This window comes from Eubalaena glacialis, chromosome 3, assembly GCF_028564815.1.
Source record: "Eubalaena glacialis isolate mEubGla1 chromosome 3, mEubGla1.1.hap2.+ XY, whole genome shotgun sequence".
Lineage (NCBI taxonomy): Eukaryota > Metazoa > Chordata > Mammalia > Artiodactyla > Balaenidae > Eubalaena > Eubalaena glacialis.
In genome coordinates, this window is record NC_083718.1 from 128,385,932 (window position 1) to 128,399,657 (window position 13,726).

The window sequence follows — 13,726 nt, forward strand, 5'->3', positions numbered from 1 at the left end:
ATTCTTCAAATCCGACTACTCACCATCACCATAGCCGTCACACTAGTTACATCTGTGCCACTGAAATTTCGTCCCAACTGATCTCACTCCTTCCACTCGTGTTTCCCTCCAATCCATTCTCCAATAGCATCCAGAGGCATCTTTTAAGAACATAAATCCTGCTTCAAAATCTTTAATTGTTTTCTATTACTCTTAGCATAAAGTTCAAATTTCGTATCATGGCCTACATAGTCTGAGACCTGTTAAGTCCAAGCGTCAGTTTTAAAGAGGAAGAGTTCCCTGACCCTCACTGTCCATATATAATTAATGTGTTACATGCTGTCAGAAAACCACATTTATTTCCTTAATAGCACCTTTATCACTGTGAATTTTATATACATTAGTGTAAGAGATTAAAAACTATCTCCCCCACCAGACTATATGATACTTGAGGGCATAGGTCATGTCTAGCTTTGCTTTTCGTTGCATTCCCAGGGCATACTCTAGTAGCTGCAGATAGTATGTGCTCAATAAATGCTCACGAATGAGTGGAAAGGAAGAAAAAATTTAAACATCTTTACTTGGTAAAATTAAAAAGTTACCACCCTTCATAGGACTCTAATTACAAATAATTTTTTTTCCTGGTCTCTGAAATTCAAAGATCTGAGAATTACTGCTCTGTGGTTGAAAAAGATAAATCAGTTTGCGCCTCTGGATGTAACGGTCTATGCAAATGGCCTTTGAAAGCTTGTAGGAGGTACTAGTAGGGACCAGCCAATGCTGGGCTGGTTCTCTGCTCTTTTGGATGGAGCAGTTTCTTTGGTCTAATTCTAGCTCTAGAACTCTGGGCATGGTCTCTAGAACTCTTAAGTAAATGCTAAAGGAGTAAAGGAGTAAAGAAAATATGGTACCCATCCCAAGGTTAAGCTCTGCATATATTAGAAAAAATTATTTGCAAATTTTATCTGATGTGCTGATAAAGTCTAAAGATAGAAAAATTTATTTACAGTAGAACCTTGTCCATATACCAATTGGCTCTACAGTATCTCAAATCATAATATGTGGACTATAAATTAGAAAAGCAAGATTCTAAGCCAACCAATCAGATTTATATTCCGAGTGGCAGCTTGTGTTATAGCACTTGGATTGTTCTATCAAATAATTTATTGAGATCCAGATGTTCCAGTTTCCAGTCTTCCCTGAGTGAGTGGTTGTCAGGTACTCCTGTCCAAAAACAAGGCCATTGGTACTTAACTATAGGCTCCCACACTTGTCAAATTATCTCCAAAGAATATAAAATTGCTTGTCATCTCTGTTAAAATTACATATGAGTGAGATATTGGCTATCTGTGTTGTAATTAAAAACTCAATTACAAGAAATTCCGAAATCATTATCAACTTTTTCAGGCATGAATCATCTTATCAAAAAGCAAGCTATTTATAGCTTAGGCTTTTCCCAGCATTCATAAGATGGCTGAATAGGCCCAAGGAAAGGATGAGATCTGGACCAAGGTGGAAGCATCCTAAAGGAGGGCAGAAGCAAGACGCAGACAGTGACATTACCTGCCAGGTAGCAATTCCTCTCTTTCTAGCACTAGTGTGTTGCAATTCTCTAATTAGATTGTGTCATTTCATTAACATTGAGGACCACTGTCCCTAATGAATCTCTCTTTAAAATGAGCAAACAGGAGGTAGCTTATCATCACAGCTCTCATTTATACTGTGCCTATCTACTAGATGAATATTATTGGAGAAATTAATTGCATTACAGTGGGTGCCACTGAATGTAAGCGCATTTGGTTCTTAGGAAATGATTACCCTAAGTGGTCGATCATGTTAATTGACTACAGAGAGTAGGCATCAGTGATGAGAGCAAAGCAAGTATGTGTGCACATCTGAAAAGGAAACTCACCATTTTATAGCCATATAGCGGAGACTGGATGAGACAGCAGCCTTTGCCTGGAGATAGTTAGACCAGGCAGTTTCTTAAATCAAAGCATGAATTATTAATGGTAATAATTCAACAGCAGTCTCCATTTATTGAGAACTTACTGTGTACTGGCAATGAGGCGAAGCCCTTTAAGTTCATGATCATACTTAGTCCCCACAACTCTATGAGAGGTGTGTCGCAGGTTGTAAGTGGTAATCAGGAAGCAAATCCGTTTGACTCTAAAACCAGTACCCCTAACCATAAAGTTGTACATTTTAGATACAGACTCCATAGAGATCAGAGCCTCTGGGGTGTTTTTATTATTAGCCCAGCCATCCTATCAGCCTGGGCTTAGCCAGTACATCTGGGATTAAGGTATCTAGGTATGATACTGAGCCCAAGGAGCTGCTGTGGGTATTTTTTCCTTCTAGTCATTTGGAGATCGTTTGGACATAATGGAAAACACTATTTTTTTTTAAAGAAGAAAATGGCTTAGCTTTTGCTTTTGTGATTGTAACACTAACCAGCAAACAGCAGTAAAGCCTGATTTTTAAAAAGTAGCACCGATTCAAATTTTCCTAACTTTCTATTAAGACAGAAGGGGTAAGCAGTACTCCTAATCTGTAGCTTAAAACTTCTAATGAATGGAGGTAATGTATATTGGAATATGCCGTGTCAGAAGCAGCAGCAACTTTTCTTTACAGAGCTGCCTGTGGCATACCTGGCAATGGGGACACCTCAAAAAATCTTCACTGTCCAAACTATTATTCCAACCATGTGACCTTCATACCACGTGCTTCACTTTCTGAAAAAGTGAAGACTTACGTGTGACTAGAACAGAGGGCGCATATTGATGGAGTGTGGGAAGAAAGGTTGAAAGGCTGGGGTCTATATAGGGCAGGGCCCCTGAAAGCCTGAGTGCCCATCTATAGGGCAGATGCTTCTGGGAAGGCTGGCACAGTTGACTGGGTATCAGATATTTATATCTTTGAAGGAGGTAGTTTGTAATATACTTAAATGCAGATAATCAATGGATATTTTAAGCGGAAGCCAGTGTGGGGTGGGGGGGAGTGGCTGGGGGGTAAAACAGCACTGCTGGAGAAAAACTTGTGCGTGGAGGTGGGAGAGGAGCAGCAAGGGAACTGAAGCTGCGGAGGGCGAAAGCTTTAGTGGCTGCTGGGAGAGCAACCCTGAAAAGGTTGATGAAGGACTTCTGAAGATGATTTCACCTGCTAAATCAGTGTGTTTGGTCCTTAGGAGAATGAGTAAATACTAATGACCTTGTCCTGAAGCCATGAAGCACGACTGACCTCCCTCCTCCACTCCCCGATCGCCCACTCTCTTCCTTCTACCCATCCTTCCAGCCTTGGAGGTTTAAGAGTTTAAGTCCTTCTTGCACAGAGACAACCTTTCCTGTGGATCCCATCCCCTCCACACCTCCCACTTCCTTTGGGAACATGCTACATCATTTTTTTCTGTTTTCTTATATATTTCTACCTTTCCCGTTATTGGTTCCTTCTCTTCAGCCTCCGACCTTAACTTAAACTTCTACGCTCCTAAAATGACCTGCTCCTGCCCCTGCATTTCCTCTCACAGCCATCCTATCCCTCTCCACCCTCCCATCCAAAATTCTCTGCAAAGAAAGACCTGTGCTCACTCTCCCCACGTTTATTCCTCAATTGATTGTAGTTGACTGCCACCCCTGCAGTGAGACTGCTTTGATACAGTCACCTAAAGTCACAGTTTTCTAAATTTAAAGGATTCTTTTTAAGTCCTTATACTGGATTTTATTGCTTTGGTTTCCCTTTGGATCCCACCACTTTCCTGATCCTCTATCCCTCTGGTCTCTGTGCTATGACACTGTATCAGGTGACTTCGCAGCATCTCACTGTCCCCTCTAGGGTTTCTTGGCTTTCTCTTTGGCCCACTCTTTAAACACTGGCCTTCCCAGATTTCTGCCCTCGCTTCTCTTCTCTGAGGGTTTTAACCACCACTTAAATGCTCATGACTTACAAACCTGAATTTCCTACTCAGATCTGCAGTTCACAATTCAGGGCCATATATCCAATTGCCTCCTGGACACTTTCACTCAAATATCTTATAGCAACCTTGAGATAAACATGACAAAAAATGAACATATATCTTATGCCCTATACCTGACTCTCCTTCAGTATTCCGTACGTAAACTGTACTACAAATCACCCAGTCTGTCAGACTATAAGCTTGAGGGTCATCCTCACCAACTCTCATAAAATTAATCACCATACATTGCCTTTCTTCACTAGTTTTCAGATTTGCCCTCCCTGTTCTATCTGAGAGCTTAAGTTCCCGCTCTCACCGTCTTTCACCTGAACTACAGTAATATCCTCCTCACTGCTCTCCCTGACCCTCAAATCCACCTCCCATCCTCTCCCAGAGTGACCACATTGTGCCGTGGCTTCATTGGGTTTCTGTCAACAATGGGGTAAAATCTGAACCTTTAACACAGTATACAGGCCTGCTGTAATGTGACCTCTCAAAGACACGTTTTGCTAGTCTCTGCTTGATATTTTAAGCTCTAGTCATATTGACCCCCTTACTGACTCAGAATATACTACACTAATTTTTACCTCAAGGCTATATTCATGTCATCTCCTCCTCCTGGGACTCCCTTCCTCTCCTCTCCCTAACTTCCTCTGGCTCCTTGACTCTAAAAACTTAGTCAGGGATCCCTTACTATCCCTTTCTATGCTCCCAAGCACCTGGCATATATCCATCATTTCCACAATACACTGACATTCTCTGTTTCTCCAACCTAATTATAAATCCTCAAGGGCAAAATCAGTGTTATTATTTCTCTGAATCCTCAGTGCCTAAAGCAGTTCCTGGTACATGGTAGGCACTCTTCTGATTTTCACTTCATGCAGCAATAACAGAAACAAATATGTGTATAGGACTTTAGATTTTTCAGAGCACCTTCCAACATATTATATCTCGTCTAATTTACATGGCAATCCTTCTTGGCTATTCAAAGTGTATATTTTACTTCAGTTTATTCCATATGGAAATAAATGGCAGCTGTAGCTGAGAACTACCTGAGAAACACAACACAGAAAGATGTTATTAGAACACAGCCCATCTGTATTTTAATAGGAAGCTATGGTACTCCTCCAAATAAAGTTCATGAGTAAAAGAAAACGAGAACAGAAACAGAAGCAAAACTACAAGGCGTTTTTTTAAAATCCCCATTCCCCATTCCCATGTAAGTCTTACAGTTTACTCCAGCGTTTCTGACCTCTAAAACAAATGATTCAAAGTCATTTTCCTGTGCTGTTGTTGGTAATTGAACATTTTACCTACTTATTTCTCCAACCTTTTAATTAGAGGTTGTACTTCTTTTTTGGTCCAAAAATTTCTAGCCCTTATGGAGTCCCCAGTTCTCATTTTGTATTTTTACCTGATTTTTTTTTAAACTTTCAAAATTCACAAATTGGATTTTGTATGTAAAAGCATTAAACTGAAATGCTGTTTAAGACTTCATTTGCCCAGTAGAACAGTAGAATAAAAGAGTTATCAAATGCTACTTTTGCTCATGAAGCAAATATAGTTAGGTTATAATACCTGTAGCCCATTACCAACACCATTTAGTGTTTTCTTCTTTAAGACAAATAGCTTTACCTCTGACCTAGAGAAAAAGAAGCCATCTAGCAACAAAGAAGCTCATGATTTTAATAATGGTTTGTTCAATATTTGAGTTCACTTCTTTAAAGATAAGAGAAAGCCAATTAGATTATTTAGTTACTGCTTCCTTACTAAAGGGAAAAATATCATCTGCATAAAATATTAATATATTCATATTCTGTTGCATTTCTAACTGACTACTCTATAGAGGAAAGAGTTGTTTTTGATAGATACCAAATATAGAACTCAAGATTCTTGTCCCAACGTCTTTATTAGCTGCTGCATGATCCTGAAGGACAATATTCTTTTGCTTTACTTTAAAAAAGAACCTGCCCATTATCAGAAAGACAACAGATTGGGCCTAAAAGAAATCAGACTGTTGTCTGATGATTATTGTCTTATAAAAGAGAGCTGTTAATTTCAGCAGTGATACTAGAATTCCTGGGGCCTTTTTTTGGGGCACATAAGCATGAAGACCAGACTTCCATATGCCAGACAAGAGATTGCTGCAAATGTTAGTAGATTTTCTTAAATTTATAAAAATAAGAGTAAATACTTATACTTCACTTATTATGTGTCAGACAGTCTTCTAAGCACTTTGCAGGTAGTAATCATTTTGTCCTTCCTATCATTCTGGGAGCCTAAGATCAGAAGCCATAGGACAGACTCTCACCTCTACCCAACACCTCAACCCAGTAGAGCCTTGCATATGATCACTGTATTCCACAGAGATGATTTCATATTAAAGACTCTCTTCCTGTTGAAAAATTTTTTGTGAAGTTACAGAAACTTAGCAAGTTAGAGTGAACAAGGACTCAAGAAATCATTCAGTTTAACCAAGACCTAAATGATGTGCTAAGTGTTGGACACCTAGTTGGTGGCAGATTAGAAACTAGAACATAGTATCCTGACCCCTGTATATTCTACTATTCCATATCCCTTTTCTTCTGTGAAAAGTGAGACACTCATTTGTGTCATATTTCCTGATCACCTACAACATGCCAGGCACCATTTGCCAGACACTGTAAATATGGTTAAGAATAGAGAAAATGCCTACCCTCATGGAGTCACGCTATTCAATTCACTAAGTAAACAAGGATTTACTGAGCGCTGATTATGCACCGAGCTCCAGAGAAGGTCTGCAGAGGTGGGGATGGGAAGAGGTGGAGTGGGAGAGGGAGCAGTATGAGAAATAGTCCCTGATTTCCAAGGAGTTACACAAAAGACAAGGGAAAAACATGAAACACCATAGGAAAATACAGTACAATTAAGAGCCCAGTGTAGGGTAAATGAATACTGAGCGATTTCAGAGAAGGGGAGATCCAGAGAGTGGGAGGGATGTGGGCGTGTACATCATGGAGAAAGCTGAGAGGTGAAGGTGATGGTTGCCTACGATGCAGTATGCAGCAGCCAGATTTAGAGACATGGATGGACTTTAATGGTATAAGCCTGAGTGAAAAAAGTAGGAGACAAGTGAAATTCAATATGTGTGTTAAGCAAAATAATTGTACATATAACAGTAATAATTATTTGGTAAAGGTGTATGCAATAAAAAAGAATGCACATAAAACATAATAGAATGCCTGCCTATGCAGAGAGGTAAGGAGATAGGAATAAATATAATAAAAAATTAATTGATTGATTAATTCAAAGATAAGATCAGGGCCCTCACAGACCAATGTTGATGAAATTGTGTCATGACCTGATTAAGTCAACTCTCTGACGTCAAGTCCAGGGAAAAAAATCAAGGTGGCCTGGGATAGACACAGTGGAGCTTTGTAAACTGTACAGACCATGTTCAGGCTGAGACAAGAATGGAAAAGGTGATCTAGGTGAGGGGACAGTATGAGAAGGGAGAGACCATTATGCCCAGAGGGGAAGGTGCATGTGGAAGGAGTAGAGGAAATATGGGCAGATATATGGCTTGGGTCTCTTAGGGGAACCCTCAGAAGTCAGGCAGAGGCCTCAGAGGTGATAGTAGAAAACATGAGCAGGGGAGTGATGCAGTGAAAGAGGAGACTAAGGAAGGGGAGCCTGCCAGCGTCCTTGGGAAGAAGGACCCAGATGGTGAAGCATCTAGGAATTCTAACTGTGGAACATTCAGATGTGCGTGGATGAGGGCTGAATTATTGGTGTCCATGGGGAAGAAAGGGAGATGAAAAAGGGACACACACACTGTGAGAAGACCACAAAAATGCCACAGGGATGTATTAGTTTGGTTCTTTGTGCAGGACAGTTTTTGAAAGTTTGCTTCAGTGTAGCCATGGTTCCTGAAAACAGTTAAGTGGGTCACTTGCTTAGCTTTCCTTAGTGGTAGATTAATTAGCCAGCTGTAACTCCCGGATCTCTATTTTTAAATAACGACTTGCATAAATCTCTGAAGACAAGAACTCACCACTAGTATACAGCATATTCCGGCAGCTGCAAGTTATTATGCCCAGTGGAAATTAAATATCTTTTAGGGAAATCATGCAAGATCTCATGACAAATATGAAATTAACCCCTGCCACCTCTATGTCCAACTCATTTCTTCGCTTGCCTGCCATCCTAATAAGCAGAGTCTCTGGGGTCTTGAAATGACAGCAGAATTGGCAATATTTTAAAAAGGTATTATTCGTCTATGAGCATTAGTGAAAGACAGAGCCTTTGTCCCAGGCTGAGCCAGAAGCTCTGGAAATCAAACACTGATAAAAACACACAATAGGCTCCTACTGAAAAACTATTAACCCATGGTCAGACAAAGATACTTATAACTCCAGGGATGTAAACAAACAAACAAACAAGCCATTTTATTTATCGTTTTAAGCATCTTGTTTCCTCTGCTTAACACCCTCAATCTCCCATTCTTTTTCCTTCTGACCAAATGCATTCTCATCTGGTTATTACTTCTTTCTTTATTTACAAGCTTCAAGTTGCAGATAGCATGTGACTTTTTACTTTCCCTTTTCATTGCCTATTTTTTACATTAGGGTTCTTGTAGTTTGTAGGAGATATGAAACACTGCATTCTCAGTCAGAGTGAAAATGGAAGAGAGAGAAAGAATGGCAAGAGCTGGCTGTCAGTAGTAACTCCTACACAGCTGCATTAGGAAGGGTCCTGAGGTCTGGAGCATTGTTGGATATTCAGGTGCCATTTGTAAATGTGTGTTTAATAAAATGGCAGTCAATACTGCCATAATCACCAAGCAAAGGACTTAATTTGTTTGGCCATTTTCAATAAAAGACAGAAGTCATACATGGTTTTGGCAGGAAACCCATCCCTGGGTGAGTGAAAATGGAATCCTCAAATTTCCCAAGTTATTGTAAAGACTCCATAAGAAATCCTTGATTTCCCACGTAAACACCAACAATCTAGAATCCAAGAGAATAAAAAGATGGCAGCAACCTAAATGTCCATTGGTAGATAAATGGATAAAGAAGATGTGGTATATATACCCAATGGAATACTACTCAGCCATAAAAATGAATGAAATAATGCCATGTGCAGCAACATGAATGGACCTAGAGATTATCATACTAAGTGAAGTAAGCCAGACAGAGAAAGACAAATATCATATGATATCACTTATATGTGGAATCTAAAATATGACACAAAAGAACTTATTTATGAGACAGAAACAGACTCACAGATATAGAGGACTGATTTGTGGTTGCCAAGGGTGGGGGAGGGATGGAGGGGCAGTTTGGGGTTAGCAGATGCAAACTATTATATATAGACTAGATAAACAACAAGGTCCTACTGTATAGCACAGGGAACTATATTCAATATCCTGTAATAAACCATAATGGAAAAGAATATGAAAAAGAATTTATACATATATTTGTATAACTGAGTCACTTTGCTGTACACCAGAAACTAACACAATATTGTAAGTCAACTATATATCAGTTAAAAAATAAGATGTAACGCTATTGTATAGATGGCATACTTTAGGGTCAGAGGCGAAGCAAATGTTAGCAGTAAGGACCTGAAAAGATAACAGAGGTGATGGTTACCACAGCACCCCTGCTTGGAGAGGCCCATCACTCAAGCCCATCGCTGTGGAGTTGGGATCTGCTGTCCTTTTATCAGTTCCCACCTTGGTTCTCCAGGCCTTCCCTTAGCTTTCCACATGCTCCAGGACATCTCTGACTCTCAGAGGGAAGGCTTCAAACCCCATGCTGCCAGGCAGCATTGTTTTCCTTTCATCTGAGTCCAGACCTGGGCTTTCACCTTGACCCTGTGACCTCCTATGTCAAGAAGTTAACACGGTTCCTGCCTCTAGCTAATCGTTTCCAACATTGCTGAATGGGAGTCTATCTAATCAATTATGTGAACTTCAGACTTTGGCATAAAGGTCATTATTGTGTTGTGCACCTGGCATCACGTTGTAATGAGGCAAATCACATTCTCCTACAGTCAATGAGGGGGAAAAAAGTACACAAAATGGAAATTACTCCTAAAACGACCTTGCTAGATTTCTACATCTGGCTAGCAGAGCCTGTTTCTATACATCAAGAAACTGATGTGGCAGCTTTGTCATACCACCAGGCAGCCCAATCCCATGTTAACAAACATGCTATTACGGAACATATGGCATAAGTCCATGAACTGTGTGCACAGTTGATGAATTCCCAGTGTAGTACCCATGATATTTACTGATTCACTGCCACCCTGCCCCAGGCTGCTTCCAAACATGTCAGGAAAATAAAATATCATCCATATTTACATTCAGAAATTATTCTGTATTTACGCATGCTAATAAAAACAAAAGCTTGCTTTTTAAGGAAGGGGCAAGCTCCATAATCAATTTTCTGAGAGGCCCCAGGGTTTGACATCTTCTGCATACACTGCATTCACTGGAATAGCAGCTCGAAAAACACAGGAGGGCTGGCTGTGTGGCTTCTCACCCCTTCCTATGCCGACAGCAGCTGAGAGCAGACAGCCAGCCAGCAGAGCTGAGGGCACCTGCGGACCACTCACTTCCTCTTGCCAAACAACTCGCTTCAGATTGTTTCTTAGTGACTGAACAAATATTTAATGAACCAGTGAATGAATTAGCTATGTGAATAGCTGTGACCCGAGGGTGCCCCAAAACTTCCCTGCCCCTTTCATTAATAACCAGCTCCATCTCCAATTCCTCAGCTTTGCTCTCTTCCCTGGAATATAGCATTTGGGTTTATTAAATAGGGCATGAAGTTCTGAAAATCACTGGTAATGTGATCTTCATGAACAAATCACTTAACTTCTCAGAGCCTCAGTTCCCTTATCCATAAAATGGGTGAATTACAGCATTTGTCTTGTAAGCATTCTTTAAGTTGCAAGAGACAGAAACCTAATTCAAACTACTTTAAGAGAAACACAAAGAATAAGTCTAGTGGCTCACAGGGCTGGGAGGGATATTGGGCTATCTGACCCAATCAAGGGATGGGAGCCTGGGCCTCAAATGCTAGGATCAGGACTCAAAGCCACCAGAATGCACTCCCTCCTCCATCTCTCAGCTCCGCTCAGCTCTGCTTGGTTTCGTTCTTTCCTTCTGCAGCCATACCTCTTCAACTTGGAATGAACTTGGTCACTTTTAACCCTAATTTCACAGTCTTTTAGCATCATGAACACAGTTGCAAAACTGTTTATTTTTCACTTCCAAATCGAATCCTTGTCTAGTATGTCAGGGGAGGCCTGAGAGTGGCCCCGCAGGTTCACATGTTAACCTTAGGATGAGAAGTCTGATTGACGGGCATGGCATTGTGCCCGCCCCTGCACGTACTGTGAAAGGATGTGGCCAGAGTGAATTACCAGAAGAAGGGGGATCAAAACCTTGCTGAGCAAATAAAGCAAAACTAAAAGCTGCCCCTGTCCTAACCCATCTCACCAGGTTGTTGTTAGCACCCAGGCGCATGGCAAGTGCTGAACAACCATAGGTTAACATTATACTTAAGTGGGCTTTGTAAGCTGCCAGATGTCATATGTGAGTCCTAGCAAATTATCTACCAATTCTATTTATTATTTCTTTCTCTGAGGGTAGAAGCTGCCGAGGCCAGTATTAACGACAATTATAATGATAATAGTAAATATTTAAGGAGCAATTACTGCAAGTCAAGAATTGCTTTTCTGAGCAACTTATATATATCAGCTATGAGATAGATACTAACATTGTCCCCAGTTTTTACATAAATAAACTAATGCAAGGAGAGGTAAAGCAACTTGCCCAAAGTTATCAATACTTAACCAGCAGTGGGGTGAGGGTTTGGCCCCAGGAAGTCTGAGCCAGAGTTCACACTCCCAACCACCAGGCCTCAATATTTCTTGTACTAGGATAATGGGATGTAGGTTGAAAAGCAAATAGTATTTTGCACTGTGCCTTTTCCTGACGCACTGAAAACTCCATGAGATTGGTAATTATGTCTATTCTACTCACAGTTGCATAAATATGTCACTCTTAAGGTCTATATGACTGGTATGAGAAGAGTAGAGATAATTACGGTTGGGTTAGACTTTTATTTGAGTGCCTGAATATCATTCAAATAATAGTGCTTTTGAAAATGAATATGCACATCCATTTTTCTGAAATTCAGAAAAGATGCAGAATATTCAGGTGCCTAATAACTTGGCTGCTAGTTAATCATGCTTGACACTTACATAGCACTTCACCTTTTAAAATCATTCTAGAATATGTTAGTTCATTAATCCTTACAACATCCATGTAAGGATGGAATCTTCAGGGAAGGTTCCTGAACCTGCCTCCCATCTCCCTACAAGCTGGTATCTAAATACTTGGTGGATGAAGGAAGGAAGAAAAAAATCAGATAAACCAAGTAAGGAAACAAACGCATGCCACCAAGAGTGACAGAGACACGCGGGCAGTGAATGCGAAAGGAATATCCTCTGACTTAAGAGGTTTGCCCTTGACACGTAAATTTTAAACATACAATATCCATATAATAATTATTATTCACTTCTGATTGATTGGTTATAAATGTAAGAAAACAGCAATCAATCCACTTCAAATGCCCGTACACCAATCACTTAACCTTATCGGTGGTCATTTCCATTGATTCAGACTGCCTCCTTAAATTTTCATAGTATTTTTATATGTATATTCCACGTCCTGTTTCCCACCCCAATTCTACTTTTCTCAAAAAGGATCTGCCTGATGTTAACATCTGGTATGGTTTTGGCCATGTTCAGTATAAATTCCTTCATATTCTCTTGTCATCTGGCTAACAGTTGCTTCTAGATAGCATGAGATGCTGAGGTGATCCCACCAGGCACCTGAACAAAGACATTCTTGGCCATTGCTTTTTCACTCATATACTGTGACTGCCCCTGCTTCTCCTCAGGCATGGATGTTAATCACCACTGACAACCCAAAAAGGTGGATAGAGAAAGGTACCTGAACAAGGTAATAGGGCTAAGCACCATCCTAGGAGGCTTTGCAGCCACAAACAATACTTTAAAAATTATTGTGGAAAAAAAAAATTATTGTGAAGGCAATCCCGTTAATAGAATGGCATAAAAATCAGACCGAATGCAGGTGAGCATACAATCCTGGTTATAAACAATCATCTTATTTCTAACATCAGTTCATTCTGCTTTCTCAAGGTACTGAGGATTAAAGGGAAGGCAGTACAAGAAAATAGTTATGAGCTCAAGTTCTAGGATCAGGAAGACCTGGCTTCAAATTGATTAAACTAATTACTAACCATGTGATCTTAAGCAAGTTGCTCAATCTCTCGGAGTATCAGTTACCACAGGATAATACCAGAAACTACCTGGTAGAACTGTTAAGGGATTAAGTAAGATAATTCACTCACAGCTCAGCACAGTGCCAGGGATATACTGAATACTGAGAAATAAACTGTCTCCAGAATTCTTTGATATTCTCACATTCAATTTTGAGGTATGATATTGAGGCTTCTTTAAAATGATAAACCCAGGAATTCTAGATAATGACTCCCGTGTAAGAGGAATACACAGGCTAGAAACAGAAATGCTCTAAATCACCCAAAAGGTCAGATACTTGCCAGCTGTTCGCAGAATAATATGCAATGTTGACACTGGGCAAAGTCAGGGAATAGATGATATGTCTGTGATAAGCATGTGTTTTTCTGCTTGCACCCTCTTCCCTCTTCTTGAGATGTTATCCTCACCCTATTTTATTTGGAGCATTTGAGGCCC

General features: G+C 40.2%; 1 protein-coding gene across 3 annotated transcripts in view; it reads right to left on the minus strand.

Moving 5' to 3' along the window:
- Nucleotides 1–13,726, minus strand: part of ST6GALNAC3 (ST6 N-acetylgalactosaminide alpha-2,6-sialyltransferase 3) — a 544,206-nt gene that overhangs the window by 96,681 nt on the left and 433,799 nt on the right. Inside the window, exon 4 of one of the 3 annotated variants that reach the window (XM_061184015.1) lies at nucleotides 24–140. The exons of the other annotated variants lie outside the window; for them this stretch is intronic. Coding sequence (XP_061039998.1) covers nucleotides 47–140 — 94 coding nt within the window. The 3' untranslated portion in view covers nucleotides 24–46. The remainder of the gene's footprint in view (nucleotides 1–23; nucleotides 141–13,726) is intronic. 3 annotated transcript variants of the gene reach the window in all.